Source organism: Squalius cephalus, assembly GCF_949319135.1.
Source record: "Squalius cephalus genome assembly, chromosome: 7".
In the NCBI taxonomy this organism is placed as follows: Eukaryota; Metazoa; Chordata; class Actinopteri; order Cypriniformes; family Leuciscidae; genus Squalius; species Squalius cephalus.
The window spans coordinates 5,146,421-5,168,781 of NC_137128.1; the positions used below are offsets into that span (position 1 = coordinate 5,146,421).

Genomic DNA, 22,361 nt, shown 5'->3' on the forward strand with positions numbered 1-22,361 from the left:
TGCTTTTCTTATTTTTTAATTAATCGAATGTATTAAATTATTATTTTTTTTAAATAATCTTCTTTATTTTAATCAAATGTATGTAAATATGAGTTAATTTAATCTTATTTTTATTTCTTACATTTTTCACTCATCTTTCTAGTTATATGACGTTGTAGCGGCGCAGCGTGGTCACGTGGTATCCGTTGCTTTTCTCAGCGCGGGTCGGGATTGACCAATCACGTGGTTGCGATCGCAGAATAACGGTTTCTTTTATTTTTTTTAATAACAACAATAATTATTTAATGTTTGGCAGTAATGAAATTGATTTTTTTCTATCTGAATGTCAGATAGCAGTCCTCGAAATGAGCAGATGATCATATATTCCAACACAAAACTCGACGCTGACGGTGTGTGTGTGTGTGTTCGCTCTCGAGCGCCCACTGGAGGAGCAGCGCGTGAGTCTCGGTGTAACTGACAGCAGCAGCAGCAGCAGCTCGAGCTCGGCGTGTGTGTGTGTGTCCGCAGATGGAGGGCGATGGACGCCGAGCGCCGCTGCTCCGCCACACCGGGAGGTCCGCCAGTCTCCGCACAGGTACAGACCCCGCACAGCAGCAGAGACTCTGTGGCGGCGCACCTCGCCTCAGATGTGTTGCCCAGCAGCCGCATCTCGTGTTGCCATGGTGACCCGCCATCGTTTCAGCTGAGTCAGCACTAACGAGAGAGAGCGAGAGCGCGCGAGGCGGGCGCGGGAACTGTACTGATGCTGCATAAGATATAGAGATGGAGTTATCGAGTGTGTGTGTGTGTGTGTGTGTGTGTGTGTGTGTGTGTGTGTGTGTTTGGCTCAGGTGGATATTGCAGTGTGTTTGTGCAGATCATCAGCTGTGAAGTTATCGAGAGAGATTGTGTGTAGCTCGGGTTTTTGAGTAAAGGCGTGATATTGCAGTGTGTGTGTGTGTGCAGATCGTCAGCTGTGCAGTAGTGCAGCTGATCTAGTGCACTTACAGCCACACACACCCTGCGGAGAATCTCTCTCAGATGAGACTGGTCTGAAACAGCATTAGACCTGGCCTTTCCTAAAGTCTTGCTTAATCTGGAGCGTAAAGTCCACGCGAGAGGTTTACATAACTACCTTTATACTGTATTCGGCTCTGAAAGGTATAGTTCACCTATAAGTAAAGAATCTGTCATCATTTATACTCGCCATCAAGTTGTTCCAAAGCTGTATAGTTTCTTTCTTCTGTTGAACACAAAGAAGATATTTTGAAGAATGTCGGTAATCAAACAGTTAATGGTCCTCATTGACTTCCATAGTATTTCTGAGTCCAGACACTGTTTACCAGCATTCCTCAACACCTGTCTTACAGAATTGTCATTTTTGGGTGAACTGTCCCTTTAAGACAGAACATAGTTTGTAGACTAACACGTGATCTGAAGCTGTGCTGAAATGCCTGGCCACTCCCTATTAAGTCCTATTGTACCGAATGTTGGTTGTAGTTCCACCAGAGCTCCACTGGGGGCGATCGCCCATGAGTGCAGAATGAATGGGAGTCTATGGAGCTAGACGGCTAAATGTGTCTCTTTCACCCGATTGCCGTTGAGAAATCTCAGATTTGATTGTAGGTTTTGCAAGTTCAACATGGGTTATAGGTCGAAAGTTGAATGAACGAGTACTTATGTCCTTTCGATTTCTTACAGGTTGAGTTGTTGTTGCCCATAACACGTTAGCATTCTGCTAATGAATGCTGATTGGTCAGTGAAGGACTGATTACGACCAGAGATACCGCTTGATGGTCTTTTAAAACAACAAAACAAAAACTCTTCTAGCGTGTGTGTTTCCCTGTGTCGGCTGTGTTGTGTGTTTCCCTGTGTCGGCTGTGTTGTGTGTTTACCTGTGTCGGCTGTGTTGTGTGTTTACCTGTGTCGGCTGTGTTGTGTGTTTCTCTGTGTCGGCTGTGTTGTGTGTTTCCCTGTGTCGGCTGTGTTGTGTGTTTACCCTTGTCAGCTGTGTTGCGTGTTTACCTGTGTCAGCTGTGTTGTGTTTCCCTGTGTCAGCTGTGTTTACCTGTGTCAGCTGTGTTGTGTTTCCCTGTGTCAGCTGTGTTGCGTGTTTACCTGTGTCAGCTGTGTTGTGTGTTTGCCTGTGTCAGCTGTGTTGTGTGTTTACCTGTGTCAGCTGTGTTGTGTGTTTCCCTGTGTCAGCTGTGTTGTGTTTCCCTGTGTCAGCTGTGTCGTGTGTTTCCCTGTGTCAGCTGTGTTTACCTGTGTCAGCTGTGTTGTGTTTCCCTGTGTCAGCTGTGTTGCGTGTTTACCTGTGTCAGCTGTGTTGTGTGTTTGCCTGTGTCAGCTGTGTTGCGTGTTTACCTGTGTCAGCTGTGTTGTGTGTTTCCCTGTGTCGGCTGTGTCGTGTGTTTCCCTGTGTCGGCTGTGTTGTGTGTTTCCCTGTGTCGGCTGTGTTGTGTGTTTACCTGTGTCGGCTGTGTTGTGTGTTTACCTGTGTCGGCTGTGTTGTGTGTTTCTCTGTGTCGGCTGTGTTGTGTGTTTCTCTGTGTCGGCTGTGTTGTGTGTTTCCCTGTGTCGGCTGTGTTGTGTGTTTACCCTTGTCAGCTGTGTTGCGTGTTTACCTGTGTCAGCTGTGTTGTGTTTCCCTGTGTCAGTTGTGTCGTGTGATTCCCTGTGTCAGCTGTGTTGTGTGTTTACCTGTGTCAGCTGTGTTGTGTGTTTCCCTGTGTCGGCTGTGTTGTGTGTTTCCCTGTGTCAGCTGTGTTGTGTGTTTCTCTGTGTCGGCTGTGTTGTGTGTTTACCTGTGTCAGCTGTGTTGTGTGTTTCTCTGTGTCGGCTGTGTTGTGTGTTTCCCTGTGTCGGCTGTGTCGTGTGTTTCCCTGTGTCAGCTGTGTTGTGTGTTTCTCTGTGTCGGCTGTGTTGTGTGTTTACCTGTGTCGGCTGTGTTGTGTGTTTCCCTGTGTCAGCTGTGTTGTGTGTTTCTCTGTGTCGGCTGTGTTGTGTGTTTACCTGTGTCAGCTGTGTTGTGTGTTTCTCTGTGTCGGCTGTGTTGTGTGTTTCCCTGTGTCGGCTGTGTCGTGTGTTTCCCTGTGTCAGCTGTGTTGTGTGTTTCTCTGTGTCAGCTGTGTTGTGTGTTTACCTGTGTCAGCTGTGTTTACCTGTGTCAGCTGTGTTGTGTGTTTCCCTGTGTCAGCTGTGTTGTGTGTTTCCCTGTGTCGGCTGTGTTGTGTGTTTCTCTGTGTCGGCTGTGTTGTGTGTTTACCTGTGTCAGCTGTGTTGTGTGTTTCCCTGTGTCGGCTGTGTTGTGTGTTTCCCTGTGTCGGCTGTGTTGTGTGTTTCGCTGTGTTGTGTGTTTACCTGTGTCGGCTGTGTTGTGTGTTTCCCTGTGTCAGCTGTGTTGTGTGTTTCCCTGTGTCGGCTGTGTTGTGTGTTTACCTGTGTCAGCTGTGTTGTGTGTTTCTCTGTGTCGGCTGTGTTGTGTGTTTACTTGTGTCAGCTGTGTTGTGTGTTTACCTGTGTCAGCTGTGTTGTGTGTTTACCTGTGTCAGCTGTGTTGTGTGTTTACCTGTGTCGGCTGTGTTGTGTGTTTCTCTGTGTCGGCTGTGTTGTGTGTTTCCCTGTGTTGGCTGTGTTGTGTGTTTACCTGTGTCGGCTGTGTTGTGTGTTTCTCTGTGTCGGCTGTGTTGTGTGTTTCTCTGTGTCGGCTGTGTTGTGTGTTTCTCTGTGTCGGCTGTGTTGTGTGTTTACCTGTGTCGGCTGTGTTGTGTGTTTGCCTGTGTCGGCTGTGTTGTGTGTTTCTCTGTGTCGGCTGTGTCGTGTGTTTCCCTGTGTCGGCTGTGTTGTGTGTTTCTCTGTGTTGGCTGTGTTGTGTGTTTCCCTGTGTCGGCTGTGTTGTGTGTTTCCCTGTGTCGGCTATGTCGTGTGTTTCCCTGTGTCAGCTGTGTTGTGTGTTTACCTGTGTCGGCTGTGTTGTGTGTTTCTTTGTGTCAGCTGTGTTGTGTGTTTACCTGTGTCAGCTGTGTTGTGTGTTTACCTGTGTCGGCTGTGTTTCCCTGTGTCGGCTGTGTTGTGTGTTTACCTGTGTCAGCTGTGTTGTGTGTTTCCCTGTGTCGGCTGTGTTGTGTGTTTACCTGTGTCGGCTGTGTTGTGTGTTTCCCTGTGTCAGCTGTGTTTTGTGTTTTCCTGTGTCAGCTGTGTTTACCTGTGTCAGCTGTGTTGTGTGTTTCTCTGTGTTGGCTGTGTCATGTGTTTCCCTGTGTCGGCTGTGTTGTGTGTTTCTCTGTGTTGGCTGTGTTGTGTGTTTCCCTGTGTCGGCTGTGTTGTGTGTTTACCTGTGTCGGCTGTGTCGTGTGTTTCCCTGTGTCAGCTGTGTTGTGTGTTTACCTGTGTCGGCTGTGTTGTGTGTTTCTTTGTGTCAGCTGTGTTGTGTGTTTACCTGTGTCAGCTGTGTTGTGTGTTTACCTGTGTCAGCTGTGTTGTGTGTTTGCCTGTGTCGGCTGTGTTGTGTGTTTCTCTGTGTCGGCTGTGTCATGTGTTTACCTGTGTCGGCTGTGTTGTGTGTTTCTCTGTGTTGGCTGTGTTGTGTGTTTCCCTGTGTCGGCTGTGTTGTGTGTTTACCTGTGTCGGCTGTGTCGTGTGTTTCCCTGTGTCAGCTGTGTTGTGTGTTTCTCTGTGTCAGCTGTGTTGTGTGTTTACCTGTGTCGGCTGTGTTGTGTGTTTCTTTGTGTCAGCTGTGTTGTGTGTTTACCTGTGTCAGCTGTGTTGTGTGTTTACCTGTGTCGGCTGTGTTTCCCTGTGTCAGCTGTGTTGTGTGTTTACCTGTGTCAGCTGTGTTGTGTGTTTCCCTGTGTCGGCTGTGTTGTGTGTTTACCTGTGTCGGCTGTGTTGTGTGTTTCCCTGTGTCAGCTGTGTTTTGTGTTTTCCTGTGTCAGCTGTGTTTACCTGTGTCAGCTGTGTTGTGTGTTTCTCTGTGTTGGCTGTGTCATGTGTTTCCCTGTGTCGGCTGTGTTGTGTGTTTCTCTGTGTTGGCTGTGTTGTGTGTTTCCCTGTGTCAGCTGTGTTGTGTGTTTACCTGCGTCGGCTGTGTTGTGTGTTTCTTTGTGTCAGCTGTGTTGTGTGTTTACCTGTGTCAGCTGTGTTGTTCCCTGTGTCAGCTGTATTGTGTGTTTCCCTGTGTCAGCTGTGTTGTGTTTCCCTGTGTCAGCTGTGTTGTGTGTTTGCCTGTGTCGGCTGTGTTGTGTGTTTACCTGTGTCAGTTGTGTTGTGTGTTTCCCTGTGTCGGCTGTGTTGTGTGTTTGCCTGTGTCAGCTGTGTTGTGTGTTTCCCTGTGTCAGTTGTGTTGTGTGTTTCCCTGTGTCGGCTGTGTTGTGTGTTTCTCTGTGTTGGCTGTGTCATGTGTTTCCCTGTGTCGGCTGTGTTGTGTGTTTCTCTGTGTTGGCTGTGTCGTGTGTTTCCCTGTGTCGGCTGTGTTGTGTGTTTACCTGTGTCGGCTGTGTCGTGTGTTTACCTGTGTCGGCTGTGTTGTGTGTTTCTTTGTGTCAGCTGTGTTGTGTGTTTACCTGTGTCAGCTGTGTTGTGTGTTTACCTGTGTCAGCTGTGTTGTGTGTTTACCTGTGTCGGCTGTGTTGTGTGTTTCTTTGTGTCAGCTGTGTTGTGTGTTTACCTGTGTCAGCTGTGTTGTGTGTTTACCTGTGTCAGCTGTGTTGTGTGTTTACCTGTGTCAGTTGTGTTGTGTGTTTCCCTGTGTCGGCTGTGTTGTGTGTTTCTCTGTGTTGGCTGTGTCATGTGTTTCCCTGTGTCGGCTGTGTTGTGTGTTTCTCTGTGTTGGCTGTGTCGTGTGTTTCCCTGTGTCGGCTGTGTTGTGTGTTTACCTGTGTCGGCTGTGTCGTGTGTTTACCTGTGTCGGCTGTGTTGTGTGTTTCTTTGTGTCAGCTGTGTTGTGTGTTTACCTGTGTCAGCTGTGTTGTGTGTTTACCTGTGTCAGCTGTGTTGTGTGTTTACCTGTGTCGGCTGTGTTGTGTGTTTCTTTGTGTCAGCTGTGTTGTGTGTTTACCTGTGTCAGCTGTGTTGTGTGTTTACCTGTGTCAGCTGTGTTGTGTGTTTGCCTGTGTCGGCTGTGTTGTGTGTTTCTCTGTGTCGGCTGTGTCATGTGTTTACCTGTGTCGGCTGTGTTGTGTGTTTCTCTGTGTTGGCTGTGTTGTGTGTTTCCCTGTGTCGGCTGTGTTGTGTGTTTACCTGTGTCGGCTGTGTCGTGTGTTTCCCTGTGTCAGCTGTGTTGTGTGTTTACCTGCGTCGGCTGTGTTGTGTGTTTCTCTGTGTTGGCTGTGTCGTGTGTTTCCCTGTGTCGGCTGTGTTGTGTGTTTACCTGTGTCGGCTGTGTCGTGTGTTTACCTGTGTCGGCTGTGTTGTGTGTTTCTTTGTGTCAGCTGTGTTGTGTGTTTCTCTGTGTCGGCTGTGTTGTGTGTTTACCTGTGTCAGCTGTGTTGTGTGTTTCTCTGTGTCGGCTGTGTTGTGTGTTTCCCTGTGTCGGCTGTGTCGTGTGTTTCCCTGTGTCAGCTGTGTTGTGTGTTTCTCTGTGTCAGCTGTGTTGTGTGTTTACCTGTGTCAGCTGTGTTTACCTGTGTCAGCTGTGTTGTGTGTTTCCCTGTGTCAGCTGTGTTGTGTGTTTCCCTGTGTCGGCTGTGTTGTGTGTTTCTCTGTGTCGGCTGTGTTGTGTGTTTACCTGTGTCAGCTGTGTTGTGTGTTTCCCTGTGTCGGCTGTGTTGTGTGTTTCCCTGTGTCGGCTGTGTTGTGTGTTTCGCTGTGTTGTGTGTTTACCTGTGTCGGCTGTGTTGTGTGTTTCCCTGTGTCAGCTGTGTTGTGTGTTTCCCTGTGTCGGCTGTGTTGTGTGTTTACCTGTGTCAGCTGTGTTGTGTGTTTCTCTGTGTCGGCTGTGTTGTGTGTTTACTTGTGTCAGCTGTGTTGTGTGTTTACCTGTGTCAGCTGTGTTGTGTGTTTACCTGTGTCAGCTGTGTTGTGTGTTTACCTGTGTCGGCTGTGTTGTGTGTTTCTCTGTGTCGGCTGTGTTGTGTGTTTCCCTGTGTTGGCTGTGTTGTGTGTTTACCTGTGTCGGCTGTGTTGTGTGTTTCTCTGTGTCGGCTGTGTTGTGTGTTTCTCTGTGTCGGCTGTGTTGTGTGTTTCTCTGTGTCGGCTGTGTTGTGTGTTTACCTGTGTCGGCTGTGTTGTGTGTTTGCCTGTGTCGGCTGTGTTGTGTGTTTCTCTGTGTCGGCTGTGTCGTGTGTTTCCCTGTGTCGGCTGTGTTGTGTGTTTCTCTGTGTTGGCTGTGTTGTGTGTTTCCCTGTGTCGGCTGTGTTGTGTGTTTCCCTGTGTCGGCTATGTCGTGTGTTTCCCTGTGTCAGCTGTGTTGTGTGTTTACCTGTGTCGGCTGTGTTGTGTGTTTCTTTGTGTCAGCTGTGTTGTGTGTTTACCTGTGTCAGCTGTGTTGTGTGTTTACCTGTGTCGGCTGTGTTTCCCTGTGTCGGCTGTGTTGTGTGTTTACCTGTGTCAGCTGTGTTGTGTGTTTCCCTGTGTCGGCTGTGTTGTGTGTTTACCTGTGTCGGCTGTGTTGTGTGTTTCCCTGTGTCAGCTGTGTTTTGTGTTTTCCTGTGTCAGCTGTGTTTACCTGTGTCAGCTGTGTTGTGTGTTTCTCTGTGTTGGCTGTGTCATGTGTTTCCCTGTGTCGGCTGTGTTGTGTGTTTCTCTGTGTTGGCTGTGTTGTGTGTTTCCCTGTGTCGGCTGTGTTGTGTGTTTACCTGTGTCGGCTGTGTCGTGTGTTTCCCTGTGTCAGCTGTGTTGTGTGTTTACCTGTGTCGGCTGTGTTGTGTGTTTCTTTGTGTCAGCTGTGTTGTGTGTTTACCTGTGTCAGCTGTGTTGTGTGTTTACCTGTGTCAGCTGTGTTGTGTGTTTGCCTGTGTCGGCTGTGTTGTGTGTTTCTCTGTGTCGGCTGTGTCATGTGTTTACCTGTGTCGGCTGTGTTGTGTGTTTCTCTGTGTTGGCTGTGTTGTGTGTTTCCCTGTGTCGGCTGTGTTGTGTGTTTACCTGTGTCGGCTGTGTCGTGTGTTTCCCTGTGTCAGCTGTGTTGTGTGTTTCTCTGTGTCAGCTGTGTTGTGTGTTTACCTGTGTCGGCTGTGTTGTGTGTTTCTTTGTGTCAGCTGTGTTGTGTGTTTACCTGTGTCAGCTGTGTTGTGTGTTTACCTGTGTCGGCTGTGTTTCCCTGTGTCAGCTGTGTTGTGTGTTTACCTGTGTCAGCTGTGTTGTGTGTTTCCCTGTGTCGGCTGTGTTGTGTGTTTACCTGTGTCGGCTGTGTTGTGTGTTTCCCTGTGTCAGCTGTGTTTTGTGTTTTCCTGTGTCAGCTGTGTTTACCTGTGTCAGCTGTGTTGTGTGTTTCTCTGTGTTGGCTGTGTCATGTGTTTCCCTGTGTCGGCTGTGTTGTGTGTTTCTCTGTGTTGGCTGTGTTGTGTGTTTCCCTGTGTCAGCTGTGTTGTGTGTTTACCTGCGTCGGCTGTGTTGTGTGTTTCTTTGTGTCAGCTGTGTTGTGTGTTTACCTGTGTCAGCTGTGTTGTTCCCTGTGTCAGCTGTATTGTGTGTTTCCCTGTGTCAGCTGTGTTGTGTTTCCCTGTGTCAGCTGTGTTGTGTGTTTGCCTGTGTCGGCTGTGTTGTGTGTTTACCTGTGTCAGTTGTGTTGTGTGTTTCCCTGTGTCGGCTGTGTTGTGTGTTTGCCTGTGTCAGCTGTGTTGTGTGTTTCCCTGTGTCAGTTGTGTTGTGTGTTTCCCTGTGTCGGCTGTGTTGTGTGTTTCTCTGTGTTGGCTGTGTCATGTGTTTCCCTGTGTCGGCTGTGTTGTGTGTTTCTCTGTGTTGGCTGTGTCGTGTGTTTCCCTGTGTCGGCTGTGTTGTGTGTTTACCTGTGTCGGCTGTGTCGTGTGTTTACCTGTGTCGGCTGTGTTGTGTGTTTCTTTGTGTCAGCTGTGTTGTGTGTTTACCTGTGTCAGCTGTGTTGTGTGTTTACCTGTGTCAGCTGTGTTGTGTGTTTACCTGTGTCGGCTGTGTTGTGTGTTTCTTTGTGTCAGCTGTGTTGTGTGTTTACCTGTGTCAGCTGTGTTGTGTGTTTACCTGTGTCAGCTGTGTTGTGTGTTTACCTGTGTCAGTTGTGTTGTGTGTTTCCCTGTGTCGGCTGTGTTGTGTGTTTCTCTGTGTTGGCTGTGTCATGTGTTTCCCTGTGTCGGCTGTGTTGTGTGTTTCTCTGTGTTGGCTGTGTCGTGTGTTTCCCTGTGTCGGCTGTGTTGTGTGTTTACCTGTGTCGGCTGTGTCGTGTGTTTACCTGTGTCGGCTGTGTTGTGTGTTTCTTTGTGTCAGCTGTGTTGTGTGTTTACCTGTGTCAGCTGTGTTGTGTGTTTACCTGTGTCAGCTGTGTTGTGTGTTTACCTGTGTCGGCTGTGTTGTGTGTTTCTTTGTGTCAGCTGTGTTGTGTGTTTACCTGTGTCAGCTGTGTTGTGTGTTTACCTGTGTCAGCTGTGTTGTGTGTTTGCCTGTGTCGGCTGTGTTGTGTGTTTCTCTGTGTCGGCTGTGTCATGTGTTTACCTGTGTCGGCTGTGTTGTGTGTTTCTCTGTGTTGGCTGTGTTGTGTGTTTCCCTGTGTCGGCTGTGTTGTGTGTTTACCTGTGTCGGCTGTGTCGTGTGTTTCCCTGTGTCAGCTGTGTTGTGTGTTTACCTGCGTCGGCTGTGTTGTGTGTTTCTTTGTGTCAGCTGTGTTGTGTGTTTACCTGTGTCAGCTGTGTTGTGTGTTTACCTGTGTCGGCTGTGTTTCCCTGTGTCAGCTGTGTTGTGTGTTTACCTGTGTCAGCTGTGTTGTGTGTTTCCCTGTGTCGGTTGTGTTGTGTGTTTACCTGTGTCGGCTGTGTTGTGTGTTTCCCTGTGTCAGCTGTGTTTACCTGTGTCAGCTGTGTTTACCTGTGTCAGCTGTGTTGTTCCCTGTGTCAGCTGTATTGTGTGTTTCCCTGTGTCAGCTGTGTTGTGTTTCCCTGTGTCAGCTGTGTTGTGTGTTTGCCTGTGTCGGCTGTGTTGTGTGTTTACCTGTGTCAGTTGTGTTGTGTGTTTCCCTGTGTCGGCTGTGTTGTGTGTTTGCCTGTGTCAGCTGTGTTGTGTGTTTCCCTGTGTCAGCTGTGTTTACCTGTGTCAGCTGTGTTGTGTGTTTACCTGTGTCAGTTGTGTTGTGTGTTTCCCTGTGTCGGCTGTGTTGTGTGTTTGCCTGTGTCAGCTGTGTTGTGTGTTTCCCTGTGTCGGCTGTGTTTTGTGTTTACCTGTGTCAGCTGTGTTTACCTGTGTCAGCTGTGTTGTGTGTTTCCCTGTGTCGGCTGTGTTGTGTGTTTGCCTGTGTCAGCTGTGTTGTGTGTTTCCCTGTGTCGGCTGTGTTGTGTGTTTCCCTGTGTCGGCTGTGTTGTGTGTTTCCCTGTGTCGGCTGTGTTGTGTGTTTCCCTGTGTTCAGCTGTGTTGTGTGTTTCCCTGTGTCAGCTGTGTTTACCTGTGTCAGCTGTGTTGTAGGGCTGAAACGATTAGCCTAGTCGACATTGTCGACAACGTCGACAATAAAAAATTGTCGACAAATATCTTTGTTGTCGAGTAGTCGTTTGATCTCACGTGACCTAATGTAAGGGCCTGCAATATCGCGATTTGACCGCTACGGCGCTGTAGCGCTAGAGTGTAATGCAGCCGTTACAAATGCTATTGCGGTAGAAGAAAACACAGCGCGAATTATGACGGAGTCAGAGAATGGCGTAGACGGGCTCTGACGGAGTGCAAACGAATCCGAACTAGCTAGGTGTGTGAAAGTTTCACAAAACTTCAAACCAAGAATACTGTCGTGTGCAATACATGCAAGGCGGAACTGGCTTTTCACGGGAGCACAACATGCATGTTAAAGCACTTAAAGAAGAAACACCCCGGCACAAGATGAGCCGGTGAGAGGTGAATGTTCTCCAGCTGGAGCTAAATAACTAGCAGTAAATCTCTTTATTAGATAATGCAATACTACTAATAATAGCAATAATATTAACAATAATAATATAATTACAGTAATGTGATGATTTATTTTTGCATAGAATAAAGCTTGATCGAGCTTAGGAGTCAGGGCTGTTTTTATTATTGTAACTCTATTAGGTAACGTTATTACAGTCTTATCACTTGCCTGTATGTTGTTCCATATTTATGAAGACTTACAAAAGGAGATGTTATGAAGAATATCACGTTAATGTTTTATACTGTAAATTAAAAGGTGAATGAGAATGTCTCTGTCAGCTCAGCTCAATTGTCATGTCAATTTTTTTATTTTTTTATTTTATTCTTATAATAATTGTTTGCAGTTTAAGTTTATCTGTAATGCAGCTGATAATTTTTTTTCTGTTGAAAGAGAACATAATATTTAACCAATGCTTAGAGCATTTGTGTGTGATTTGAGTTGGACAGAAATCTGAAAACTTAAAGAGAATGACCTGTTTAGTTGGCTCAAAGTTCACTAAAACAACCATTTCAAAAGCTAAAGAGATTTTCTTTTTTTATATTATAGTTAGAATATGTATAACTCAGTGTTTTAACTAATTGAAAAGGCTGAATAATCGTTCCAAACGTACTGATTAGTCGGCGAAATAATCAACGATTAGTCGATTAATCGTTCTAATAATCGTTAGATTAATCGATTATCAAAATAATCGTTTGTTGCAGCCCTACTGTGTTGTGTGTTTCCCTGTGTCAGCTGTGTTGTGTGTTTACCTGTGTCAGTTGTGTTGTGTGTTTCCCTGTGTCGGCTGTGTTGTGTGTTTGCCCTTGTCAGCTGTGTTGTGTGTTTACCTGTGTCAGCTGTGTTGTGTGTTTACCTGTGTCAGCTGTGTTGTGTGTTTCCCTGTGTCGGCTGTGTTGTGTGTTTGCCTGTCAGCTGTGTTGTGTGTTTACCTGTGTCAGCTGTGTTGTGTGTTTCCCTGTGTTAGCTGTGTTGTGTGTTACCTGTGTCAGCTGTGTTGTTGTGTTTCCCTGTGTCAGCTGTGTTGTGTGTTTACCTGTGTCAGCTGTGTTGTGTGTTTCCCTGTGTCAGCTGTGTTGTTCCCTGTGTCAGCTGTGTTGTGTGTTTCCCTGTGTCAGCTGTGTTGTTCCCTGTGTCAGCTGTGTTGTGTGTTTCCCTGTGTCAGCTGTGTTGTGTGTTTCCCTGTGTCAGCTGTGTTGTTCCCTGTGTCAGCTGTGTTGTGTGTTTCCCTGTGTCAGCTGTGTTGTTCCCTGTGTCAGCTGTGTTGTGTGTTTCCCTGTGTCAGCTGTGTTGTGTTTCCCTGTGTCAGCTGTGTTGTGTGTTTGCCTGTGTCAGCTGTGTTGTGTGTTCCCTGTGTCAGCTGTGTTGTTCCCTGTGTCAGCTGTGTTGTGTGTTTCCCTGTGTCAGCTGTGTTGTTCCCTGTGTCAGCTGTGTTGTGTTTCCCTGTGTCGGCTGTGTTGTGTGTTTCCCTGTGTCGGCTGTGTTGTGTTTACCTGTGTCGGCTGTGTTGTGTGTTTACCTGTGTCGGCTGTGTTGTGTGTTTACCTGTGTCGGCTGTGTTGTGTGTTTGCCTGTGTCGGCTGTGTTGTGTGTTTGCCTGTGTCGGCTGTGTTGTGTGTTTCCCTGTGTCGGCTGTGTCGTGTGTTTACCTGTGTCGGCTGTGTCGTGTGTTTACCTGTGTCGGCTGTGTTGTGTGTTTCTCTGTGTCGGCTGTGTCGTGTGTTTCTCTGTGTCGGCTGTGTTGTGTGTTTGCCTGTGTCAGCTGTGTTGTGTGTTTCTCTGTGTCGGCTGTGTCGTGTGTTTCTCTGTGTCGGCTGTGTCGTGTGTTTCCCTGTGTCGGCTGTGTCGTGTGTTTCCCTGTGTCGGCTGTGTCGTGTGTTTCCCTGTGTCGGCTGTGTCGTGTGTTTACCTGTGTCAGCTGTGTTGTGTGGTTCCCTGTGTCAGCTGTGTTGTTCCCTGTGTCAGCTGTGTTGTGTGTTTCCCTGTGTCAGCTGTGTTGTTCCCTGTGTCGGCTGTGTCGTGTGTTTCCCTGTGTCGGCTGTGTCGTGTGTTTACCTGTGTCGGCTGTGTTGTGTTGTTCCCTGTGTCAGCTGTGTTGTGTGTTTCCCTGTGTCAGCTGTGTTGTGTTTCCCTGTGTCGGCTGTGTTGTGTGTTTCCCTGTGTCGGCTGTGTTGTGTTTACCTGTGTCGGCTGTGTTGTGTGTTTCCCTGTGTCGGCTGTGTTGTGTGTTTACCTGTGTCGGCGGTGTTGTGTGTTTCCCTGTGTCGGCTGTGTTGTGTGTTTCCCTGTGTCGGCTGTGTTGTGTGTTTGCCTGTGTCGGCTGTGTTGTGTGTTTGCCTGTGTCGGCTGTGTTGTGTGTTTCCCTGTGTCGGCTGTGTCGTGTGTTTCCCTGTGTCGGCTGTGTCGTGTGTTTACCTGTGTCGGCTGTGTCGTGTGTTTCCCTGTGTCGGCTGTGTCGTGTGTTTGCCTGTCAGCTGTGTTGTGTGTTTCCCTGTGTCGGCTGTGTCGTGTGTTTACCTGTGTCGGCTGTGTCGTGTGTTTCCCTGTGTCGGCTGTGTCGTGTGTTTCCCTGTGTCGGCTGTGTTGTGTGTTTACCTGTGTCAGCTGTGTTGTGTGTTTCCCTGTGTCGGCTGTGTTGTGTGTTTGCCTGTCAGCTGTGTTGTGTGTTTCCCTGTGTCGGCTGTGTCGTGTGTTTCCCTGTGTCGGCTGTGTCGTGTGTTTCCCTGTGTCGGCTGTGTCGTGTGTTTCCCTGTGTCGGCTGTGTCGTGTGTTTACCTGTGTCGGCTGTGTCGTGTGTTTCCCTGTGTCGGCTGTGTTGTGTGTTTCCCTGTGTCGGCTGTGTCGTGTGTTTGCCTGTGTCGGCTGTGTCGTGTGTTTCCCTGTGTCGGCTGTGTCGTGTGTTTCCCTGTGTCAGCTGTGTCGTGTGTTTCCCTGTGTCGTGTGTTTCCCTGTGTCGGCTGTGTCGTGTGTTTCCCTGTGTCGGCTGTGTCGTGTGTTTCCCTGTGTCGTGTGTTTCCCTGTGTCGGCTGTGTCGTGTGTTTCCCTGTGTCGGCTGTGTCGTGTGTTTCCCTGTGTCGGCTGTGTCGTGTGTTTGCCTGTGTCGGCTGTGTCGTGTGTTTCCCTGTGTCGGCTGTGTCGTGTGTTTCCCTGTGTCGGCTGTGTCGTGTGTTTCCCTGTGTCGTGTGTTTCCCTGTGTCGGCTGTGTCGTGTGTTTCCCTGTGTCGGCTGTGTCGTGTGTTTCCCTGTGTCGTGTGTTTCCCTGTGTCGGCTGTGTCGTGTGTTTCCCTGTGTCGGCTGTGTCGTGTGTTTCCCTGTGTCGGCTGTGTCGTGTGTTTGCACTGCAGTGTTGCACTGCAGATGTTTGGACGCATAAGCTGCTGCGATAGCGTCCACTATCCATCTGGACAGGCCACCAAACGAAACAAAGAGCTGCTCAGAACGCCTGAAGGCGGCGGAGCGTGTGATGTAAGCTCTCAGTGCCCTGACGGGGGATAGGAGGTTATCACTGTCCTCGCTATTGGATGCTGGCAGTGCCGATAGGGAGATGATCTGCACCCTAAACGGCGTGCCAATCGCCTTGGGGACGTAACCGTGCCTTGGTTTAAGGATGCCTTTGGAGTCATTTGGTCCAAACTCGAGACATGTGGGGCTAACGGATAGTGCGTGTAGGTCCGCCACACGTTTTACTGATGACAGAGCTATCAGAAAAACGGTTTTGAGCGAGAGGTATTTCAGATCCACGGATTCTAATGGCTCAAAGGGAAAAGCTTTCAGGGCCTCTAGGACCAAAGAAAGATCCCACATAGGAACCGAAGGTGGCCGCGGGGGGTTCATCCTCCTGGCTCCTCTAAGGAAGCGGATGATAAGCTCGTTCCTTCCTATCGCACGGCTGCGCGTCGTCTCCGCGAACGCTGCAATAGCCGCGACATACACTTTGAGCGTGGAAGGGGATCTGCCCTTATCCAACAGCTCTTGTAGGAAGGAGAGCACCCACGAAACCCCACACGTGCGTGGATCCAGGCTCTTAGTAGCGCACCATTTGGAGAACACTGACCATTTAGACGCGTAGAGTCTTCTCATAGAAGGAGCTCTAGACTGCGTGATCGTGTTCACAACCCCTTCTGGCAGATCAACGGGTATCCATTGATTATCAACGCATGCAGAGACCATCGTTCTGGATGGGGATGCCAAATTGATCCACCGGCTTGAGAGAGAAGATCTCTCCTCACCGGGATCGGCCATGGGGCTGAGTGCGACAGCCTCACTAGCTCTGGGTACCAAATCTGGTTCTCCCATCGCGGGGCTATGAGGAGCACTGAGTGGCGCGTTTCCCTGATCCTCTTGATGACCTGTGGTAACAGCGAGATCGGAGGGCAGCTGGGCCAGGTTTGGGCCAGCGCGTCCTCGCTCTTCGAGAAGAATCTCGGACAGTGAGCGTTGTCTTTTGACGCAAAAAGGTCGACTTCCGCTTTGCCGAAAAGGCGCCACAGTAGCTGGACTGTCTGGGGGTGCAGAGACCATACTCCCGGGGGAATATTGTCTCTGGACAGTCTGTCTGGGCCGACATTCATGTGGCCCGGCACGTGCGCAGCTCTCAGCGAGCGCAACAAGAGATGAGCCCACACGAGAAGGCGTTCTGTCAGTCTGAAGAGATTCCTGGATCTTGACACCGCCCTGGCGGTTCACGTAGGACACCACGGACATGTTGTCCGAGCGGACTAGTACATGGTGGCCCCGTATATGTGGGAGGAAGCGCTTGAGCGCGTTTATATGGTTTATATGGTTATCTCCAAACAGTTTATATGGAGGCATTTCTCCCGGTCTGACCACAGGCCAAAGACCGGTTTTCCCTCGAAAAGAGCGCCACAACCTGAATTGGAGGCGTCCGTCGAGATAACTTTTCGGTGCGAGACGGCTCCCATTGTCACTCCCCACTGCTACCAGTCGGCCGCTAACCAGAGTTTCAATGCTGAAACGCAGCTCTGAGTCACTCTGATTTGTATGCCGCCGGACGCCCAGGCTCGGTGAGGCACTCGAGCGTTCAACCAGCATTGTAGCGGGCGCATACGCAGTATCTTAAGCATAAGCATAAGACAGTAGTAATGGAACCCTTAATCGCACTAGCTCTTAAAGTGACAGCAGCCATATGTGTCTTCCATTAATGTTGTCGTCAACACAACAAAAGATAGCGTTAATTGTAATGAATCCGAATTACTAGCATATGTATTTAATTTACTCAGGACTAAAATACTATCCAGTGTTATTTTATATTTGAATAGGCTACTGTGTTCACCCAAAAACTTTTCTCTTTATTTGTATCTTTATTCTATTGTATTTTTTTTTTTTCAATTTAAAATTGTCAGAGGGGAATATAGGCAGGTTATGAAGCTTGTTATCATTTGTTATCACTACGAGAAAACAATACAGATATTTACAGATAACAGTGCTATTACAGAAAGCAATGCTGTGTGGACTGTTTATGTTAAATATACCATAACAATCATTTGGAAGAAGGATTTACCATTTTGGTAGACATCGCCGAACCCTAATCCAAAATAATATAAGTGAATCGAATCGCAAGCTTGTGAACTGAAATCGAATCAAATCGTGAAATTTGTGTCAAATTGTTTAAATGTTTTTAAAATGTATCTACTTGTTTCAGAACATTCCAAAGTAACATTCCAATAATGATGGAATGGTGATAAAGATTGAAGAATGAGAAAAATGAAATGTTCACATAAGCAATAAAAATAATGTATTTGAACAAAATAACGCTTTTATAACTTAATCGTAATGTTAGCACAACATTCTTAGAGCATATTTAGTGTAGAGTTTGATGAATTCTGTGGACATACAGCACTGCTCTGTCCACACAGAAGTGAAGTGTGCAGCCAGAGTCTGCTGGTGTCTGACTTAGACATATCACACACAGATTCTGACCGAGTACAAAAGCTCCGGTGGAATTACAACACAGATGAAAGTGTGAGAACAAAAACAAATGAGACTCTGGTTTGTTTGAGCACACCTGAATGTTCTTCATTATCTAAGTCAAAGAAATAATTCAGATTATTTTGAGCATATACTGTAAAAGTCAAGACTTGTGTATTCCAGCTAACAAGGGAATAGCGAGGGACTCACCGCCCCTGAAACGTTTCAGTCACACGTGACCTTTAGCAACCTTGTAAGCTTGGCATTGACAAAGGTCACATGTGACCGGAGCGTTTGCCCTTTTTTCAGTAAAAGCATTCACTTGATCTCGCTTTTCTGACGTCTCTTGTCTTTGGTGGAGTGTGGGACTCTCACTACTCTCTATTCCAGCTAACACAAATATGTTACGAATGTCATGCTAAAGTTCCCATGAAGTTATGAAAACTTTATTTCTGAATTTTCCATGAATATTTAAAATGTCCAGTTTTTTTTAATGTTTAAAAAACATTTTTTCTTGGTTAAGTGAACACATGGATTATATGGTGATTATTCGTTCATGGATCAGTGCCGTAAAGCAGCCACATATTAAAATGTCATAATGTGCACAGCATAAAAGATGAAGATCCCAAGCGATCTCGTTCCTGAATGACAGTGATTCGGCTCTGTCTGTATATTACACCTTCGAGACGAGTCCGATCACAGTGATCCAGATCTGATCCAGAGAGAGCCGTTGTCCTGTATATGAATCATCTTCACTGACAGTGTTTTCAACACACAGCATCATTATAATCATTCATATTAACCACAGAAGCACTGGGATAAAAGTGTATAGTTCAGATATAAACACTGATGTCTACGGTAGCGATCCAAATACAGTAAACCAGCTTTTACTCCACGCTTCAAACAAAGATTGTGTCATTACTTCGTTACACCAGTAGGTGGAGACAAGAGACTGTGAAACGGGTGTTTGTCATTGAATCATTCGCTGGAGAGATTCGGTCAAAAACACTGATTCATCCAGTCAGGGAATCAGTCTTTATGAGTGAGTCATTGAATCATTCACTGGAGAGATTCGGTCTAAAACACTGATTCATCCATTCAGGAGACAAGTCTTTATGAGTGAGTCATTAAATCATTCACTGGAGAGATTCGGTCAAAAACACTGATTCATCCAGTCAGGGAATCAGTCTTTATGAGTGAGTCATTGAATCATTCACTGGAGAGATTCGGTCAAAAACACTGATTCATCCAGTCAGGGAACAAGTCTTTATGAGTGAGTCATTGAATCATTTGCTGGAGAGATTCGGTCAAAAACACTGATTCATCCAGTCAGGGAACAAGTCTTTATGAGTGAGTCATTGAATCATTCGCTGGAGAGATTCGGTCAAAAACACTGATTCATCCAGTCAGGGAACAAGTCTTTATGAGTGAGTCATTGAATCATTCGCTGGAGAGATTCGGTCAAAAACACTGATTCATCCAGTCAGGAGACAAGTCTTTATGAGTGAGTCATTGAATCATTCGCTGGAGAGATTTGGTCAAAAACACTGATTCATCCAGTCAGGAAACAAGTCTTTATGAGTGAGTCATTGAATCATTCGCTGGAGAGATTCGGTCAAAAACACTGATTCATCCAGTCAGGAGACAAGTCTTTATGAGTGAGTCATTGAATCATTCGCTGGAGAGATTTGGTCAAAAACACTGATTCATCCAGTCAGGAAACAAGTCTTTATGAGTGAGTCATTGAATCATTTGCTGGAGAGATTCGGTCAAAAACACTGATTCATCCAGTCAGGAAACAAGTCTTTATGAGTGAGTCATTGAATCATTTGCTCAAGAGATTTGGTCAAAAACACTGATTCATCCAGTCAGGAGACAAGTCTTTATGAGTGAGTCATTGAATCATTCACTGGAGAGATTCGGTCAAAAACACTGATTCATCCAGTCAGGAAACAAGTCTTTATGAGTGAGTCATTGAATCATTCGCTGGAGAGATTCGGTCAAAAACACTGATTCATCCAGTCAGGGAACAAGTCTTTATGAGTGAGTCATTGAATAATTCACTGGAGAGATTCGGTCAAAAACACTGATTCATCCAGTCAGGAAACAAGTCTTTATGAGTGAGTCATTGAATCATTCGCTGGAGAGATTCGGTCAAAAACACTGATTCATCCAGTCAGGAGACAAGTCTTTATGAGTGAGTCATTGAATCATTCACTGGAGAGATTCGGTCAAAAACACTGATTCATCCAGTCAGGAAACAAGTCTTTATGAGTGAGTCATTGAATCATTCGCTGGAGAGATTCGGTCAAAAACACTGATTCATCCAGTCAGGAAACAAGTCTTTAGGAGTGAGTCATTGAATCATTCACTCAAAACAATTAAAAAAAGAAACTTCACTGAAAATAACGTTTTAAATAGACTGCAACAATTATCATTTTGTCAAAACCTCTAGTAAATTACATGTTAGTTTGATTAGTTGTCTGTTCAGAATCGTGATAAATAAATGTGAAAGATCTAATTTACCCAGAATCGTATGGAAGCATATGGGTTTCAATATTCAATCTGAAATGTTAATATGTAAAATGGCAATGCGTTTCTGTATTTAAATTTACATTTTACATTTTCCAAAATGAAAATGAAAATTCAATTATATCATTTACATTTGCCATTTCATACATTAGTTTTAATATGTAAATTGAATGCATATTTGAACTCTTTATAAGCTGCAAAATGAAAATGAAAATGTTTTACAGAAATGATTAGATATGTTTAACATGTTCAAGCAAAAACTGTAGAAAAATTATCATTTAAATGTTATTTTTCTTAACTGCATTTACACTCACAGTAAAGACACTTGCGATTACCAAAATTCAGTGTGCACATTACAAATGCATTCCGAGCCGATGTAAATGTAGATTTAAATCCAGAAATGCATTGCCGTTTTACATATTGCATTTGAAATGTGATATTGCTACGCATATGCGTCCATAGTGTCGTGCAGCTCTAACGTATTATAAAAACGCAATACACATGGCTGGTTTCCATTCACTGGTCCTGGTGTGACACACTGTAGTGAATGAGACAGTCCACTAGATGCCGCTAATGTGCTTCATTGTGTCGCACTGACACAAACCTGTTAATGTGGGTCACTTTCACACGCTTCATCTACACACACACACACACACACACACGTACGGAAACACAGGTCTGTTGTGTCCTCTCCAGCGTTGAGTCTTTTAACCCCACAGTTATCGTCTCAACAGCATTATCAGAGATTCATTACCAGAAACACTGTCAGATGAGATGAATGTGCAGTTCTGGTGCGTTTACTCATCCTCCCAGTTTAGTGTAACACTGAACAAAAGAGGAATAGAGGAAATAAACGCGTTTAAGAGCAGAATAAATCAGCATGACCCGAGGATAGACATTCTGCAGCTTCAAATCGGTTTCTTGTTTTCTAAAGAGAATTCAATAGGTGCCATATAGAGGAGAATCATACTCTCAACATGACCCAGAAATGAAAAGGCCTTCATGACAGAATGTTTTGCTAACGTTCCCATTAGCTTATGAAAATGTTATTTCTGACCGTTGAAGAATAATGTTTTAGTGCCAGCGTTGGAGAACATTATTAAAGAGCCTTTAAAGGAGCCAGAGCGTTCTCTGCCGCCCAATCTCAGATCTGTGAGGCTGCAAACGAGCTTCGGCACAGATTATAATGACATAACTCCCTCAGAGCCGCCGGCGCACATGGCAGAAGTTAATGAGAGGATTTCTCTATCGCCCCACTTTAATATCCAGTTAAAGCAGCGTGAAGCGAGTCTGCGCCGCTGGACAGTGTGTTCGAGAAGCGGACGTCCTCGTACTGTTCAAGTACTTTAAATATCTTCACATTATGTGGGTACATCATTAATATAATTATTAGTGGAGTTAGTAGTTAAGTCAGTTGTGCTGATAGTGATATGCTGAAACTTTGTCAAAAAAAATCACCATGAAATCAAAACGGGGCAACCTGTCACTCACATGAGATCCACCAATAGCAAACCACAACTATCCAATCATCCAATCAATTCCCCACGGACACAATCTAGCCCCGCCCACATCTGTTCTTGTGCCAGAAGCGTTTCACTGAGATATATACGGCACAATAGGGGAGAAAAGACTAAAACAACTCTCAAGTTTCATGCAGACTTTAAAGACGCAGAGAGACTCCGCCCACACACTCTTCTGATTGGCTGTATTGATTTGGTTGTGAGTGCAGTGCGCTTGCAGAGAGACTCCGCCCACACACTCTTCTGATTGGCTGAGATTATGAATTGATTGGGTTGTGAGTGCAGTGTGTTTGCAGAGAGACTCCGCCCACACACTCTTCTGATTGGCTGTGATGTTGGATTGATTGGGTTGTGAGTGCAGTGCGCTTGCAGAGAGACTCCGCCCACACGCTCTTCTGATTGGCTGTGATGTTGGATTGATTGGGTTGTGAGTGCAGTGCGCTTGCAGAGAGACTCCGCCCACACGCTCTTCTGATTGGCTGTGATGTTGGATTGATTGGGTTGTGAGTGCAGTGTGTTTGCAGAGAGACTCCGCCCACACACTCTTCTGATTGGCTGTGATGTTGGATTGATTGGGTTGTGAGTGCAGTGTGTTTGCAGAGAGACTCCGCCCACACACTCTCCTGATTGGCTGAGATTATGAATTGATTGGGTTGTGAGTGCAGTGTGTTTGCAGAGAGACTCCGTCCACACGCTCTTCTGATTGGCTGTGATGTTGGATTGATTGGGTTGTGAGTGCAGTGTGTTTGCAGAGAGACTCCGCCCACACACTCTCCTGATTGGCTGAGATTATGAATTGATTGGGTTGTGAGTGCAGTGTGTTTGCAGAGAGACTCCGCCCACACACTCTTCTGATTGGCTGTGATGTTGGATTGATTGGGTTGTGAGTGCAGTGTGTTTGCAGAGAGACTCCGCCCACACGCTCTTCTGATTGGCTGAGATTATGAATTGATTGGGTTGTGAGTGCAGTGTGTTTGCAGAGAGACTCCGCCCACACGCTCTTCTGATTGGCTGTGATGTTGGATTGATTGGGTTGTGAGTGCAGTGTGTTTGCAGAGAGACTCCGCCCACACACTCTCCTGATTGGCTGAGATTATGAATTGATTGGGTTGTGAGTGCAGTGTGTTTGCAGAGAGACTCCGCCCACACACTCTTCTGATTGGCTGTGATGTTGGATTGATTGGGTTGTGAGTGCAGTGTGTTTGCAGAGAGACTCCGCCCACACGCTCTTCTGATTGGCTGAGATTATGAATTGATTGGGTTGTGAGTGCAGTGTGTTTGCAGAGAGACTCCGCCCACACGCTCTTCTGATTGGCTGTGATGTTGGATTGATTGGGTTGTGAGTGCAG

General features: G+C 46.6%; 1 protein-coding gene across 2 annotated transcripts in view; it reads left to right on the top strand.

The window, feature by feature from the left end:
* Positions 1–442: 442 nt before the first annotated feature.
* The window catches only part of LOC307160909 (phosphatase and actin regulator 1), a 72,530-nt gene continuing 50,611 nt past the window's right edge, over positions 443–22,361 (top strand). For both annotated transcript variants that reach the window (XM_079875248.1, XM_079875249.1), the window contains exon 1: positions 443–574. In XM_079875248.1, coding sequence (XP_079731374.1) covers positions 508–574 — 67 coding nt within the window. In that variant the 5' untranslated portion in view covers positions 443–507. The remainder of the gene's footprint in view (positions 575–22,361) is intronic.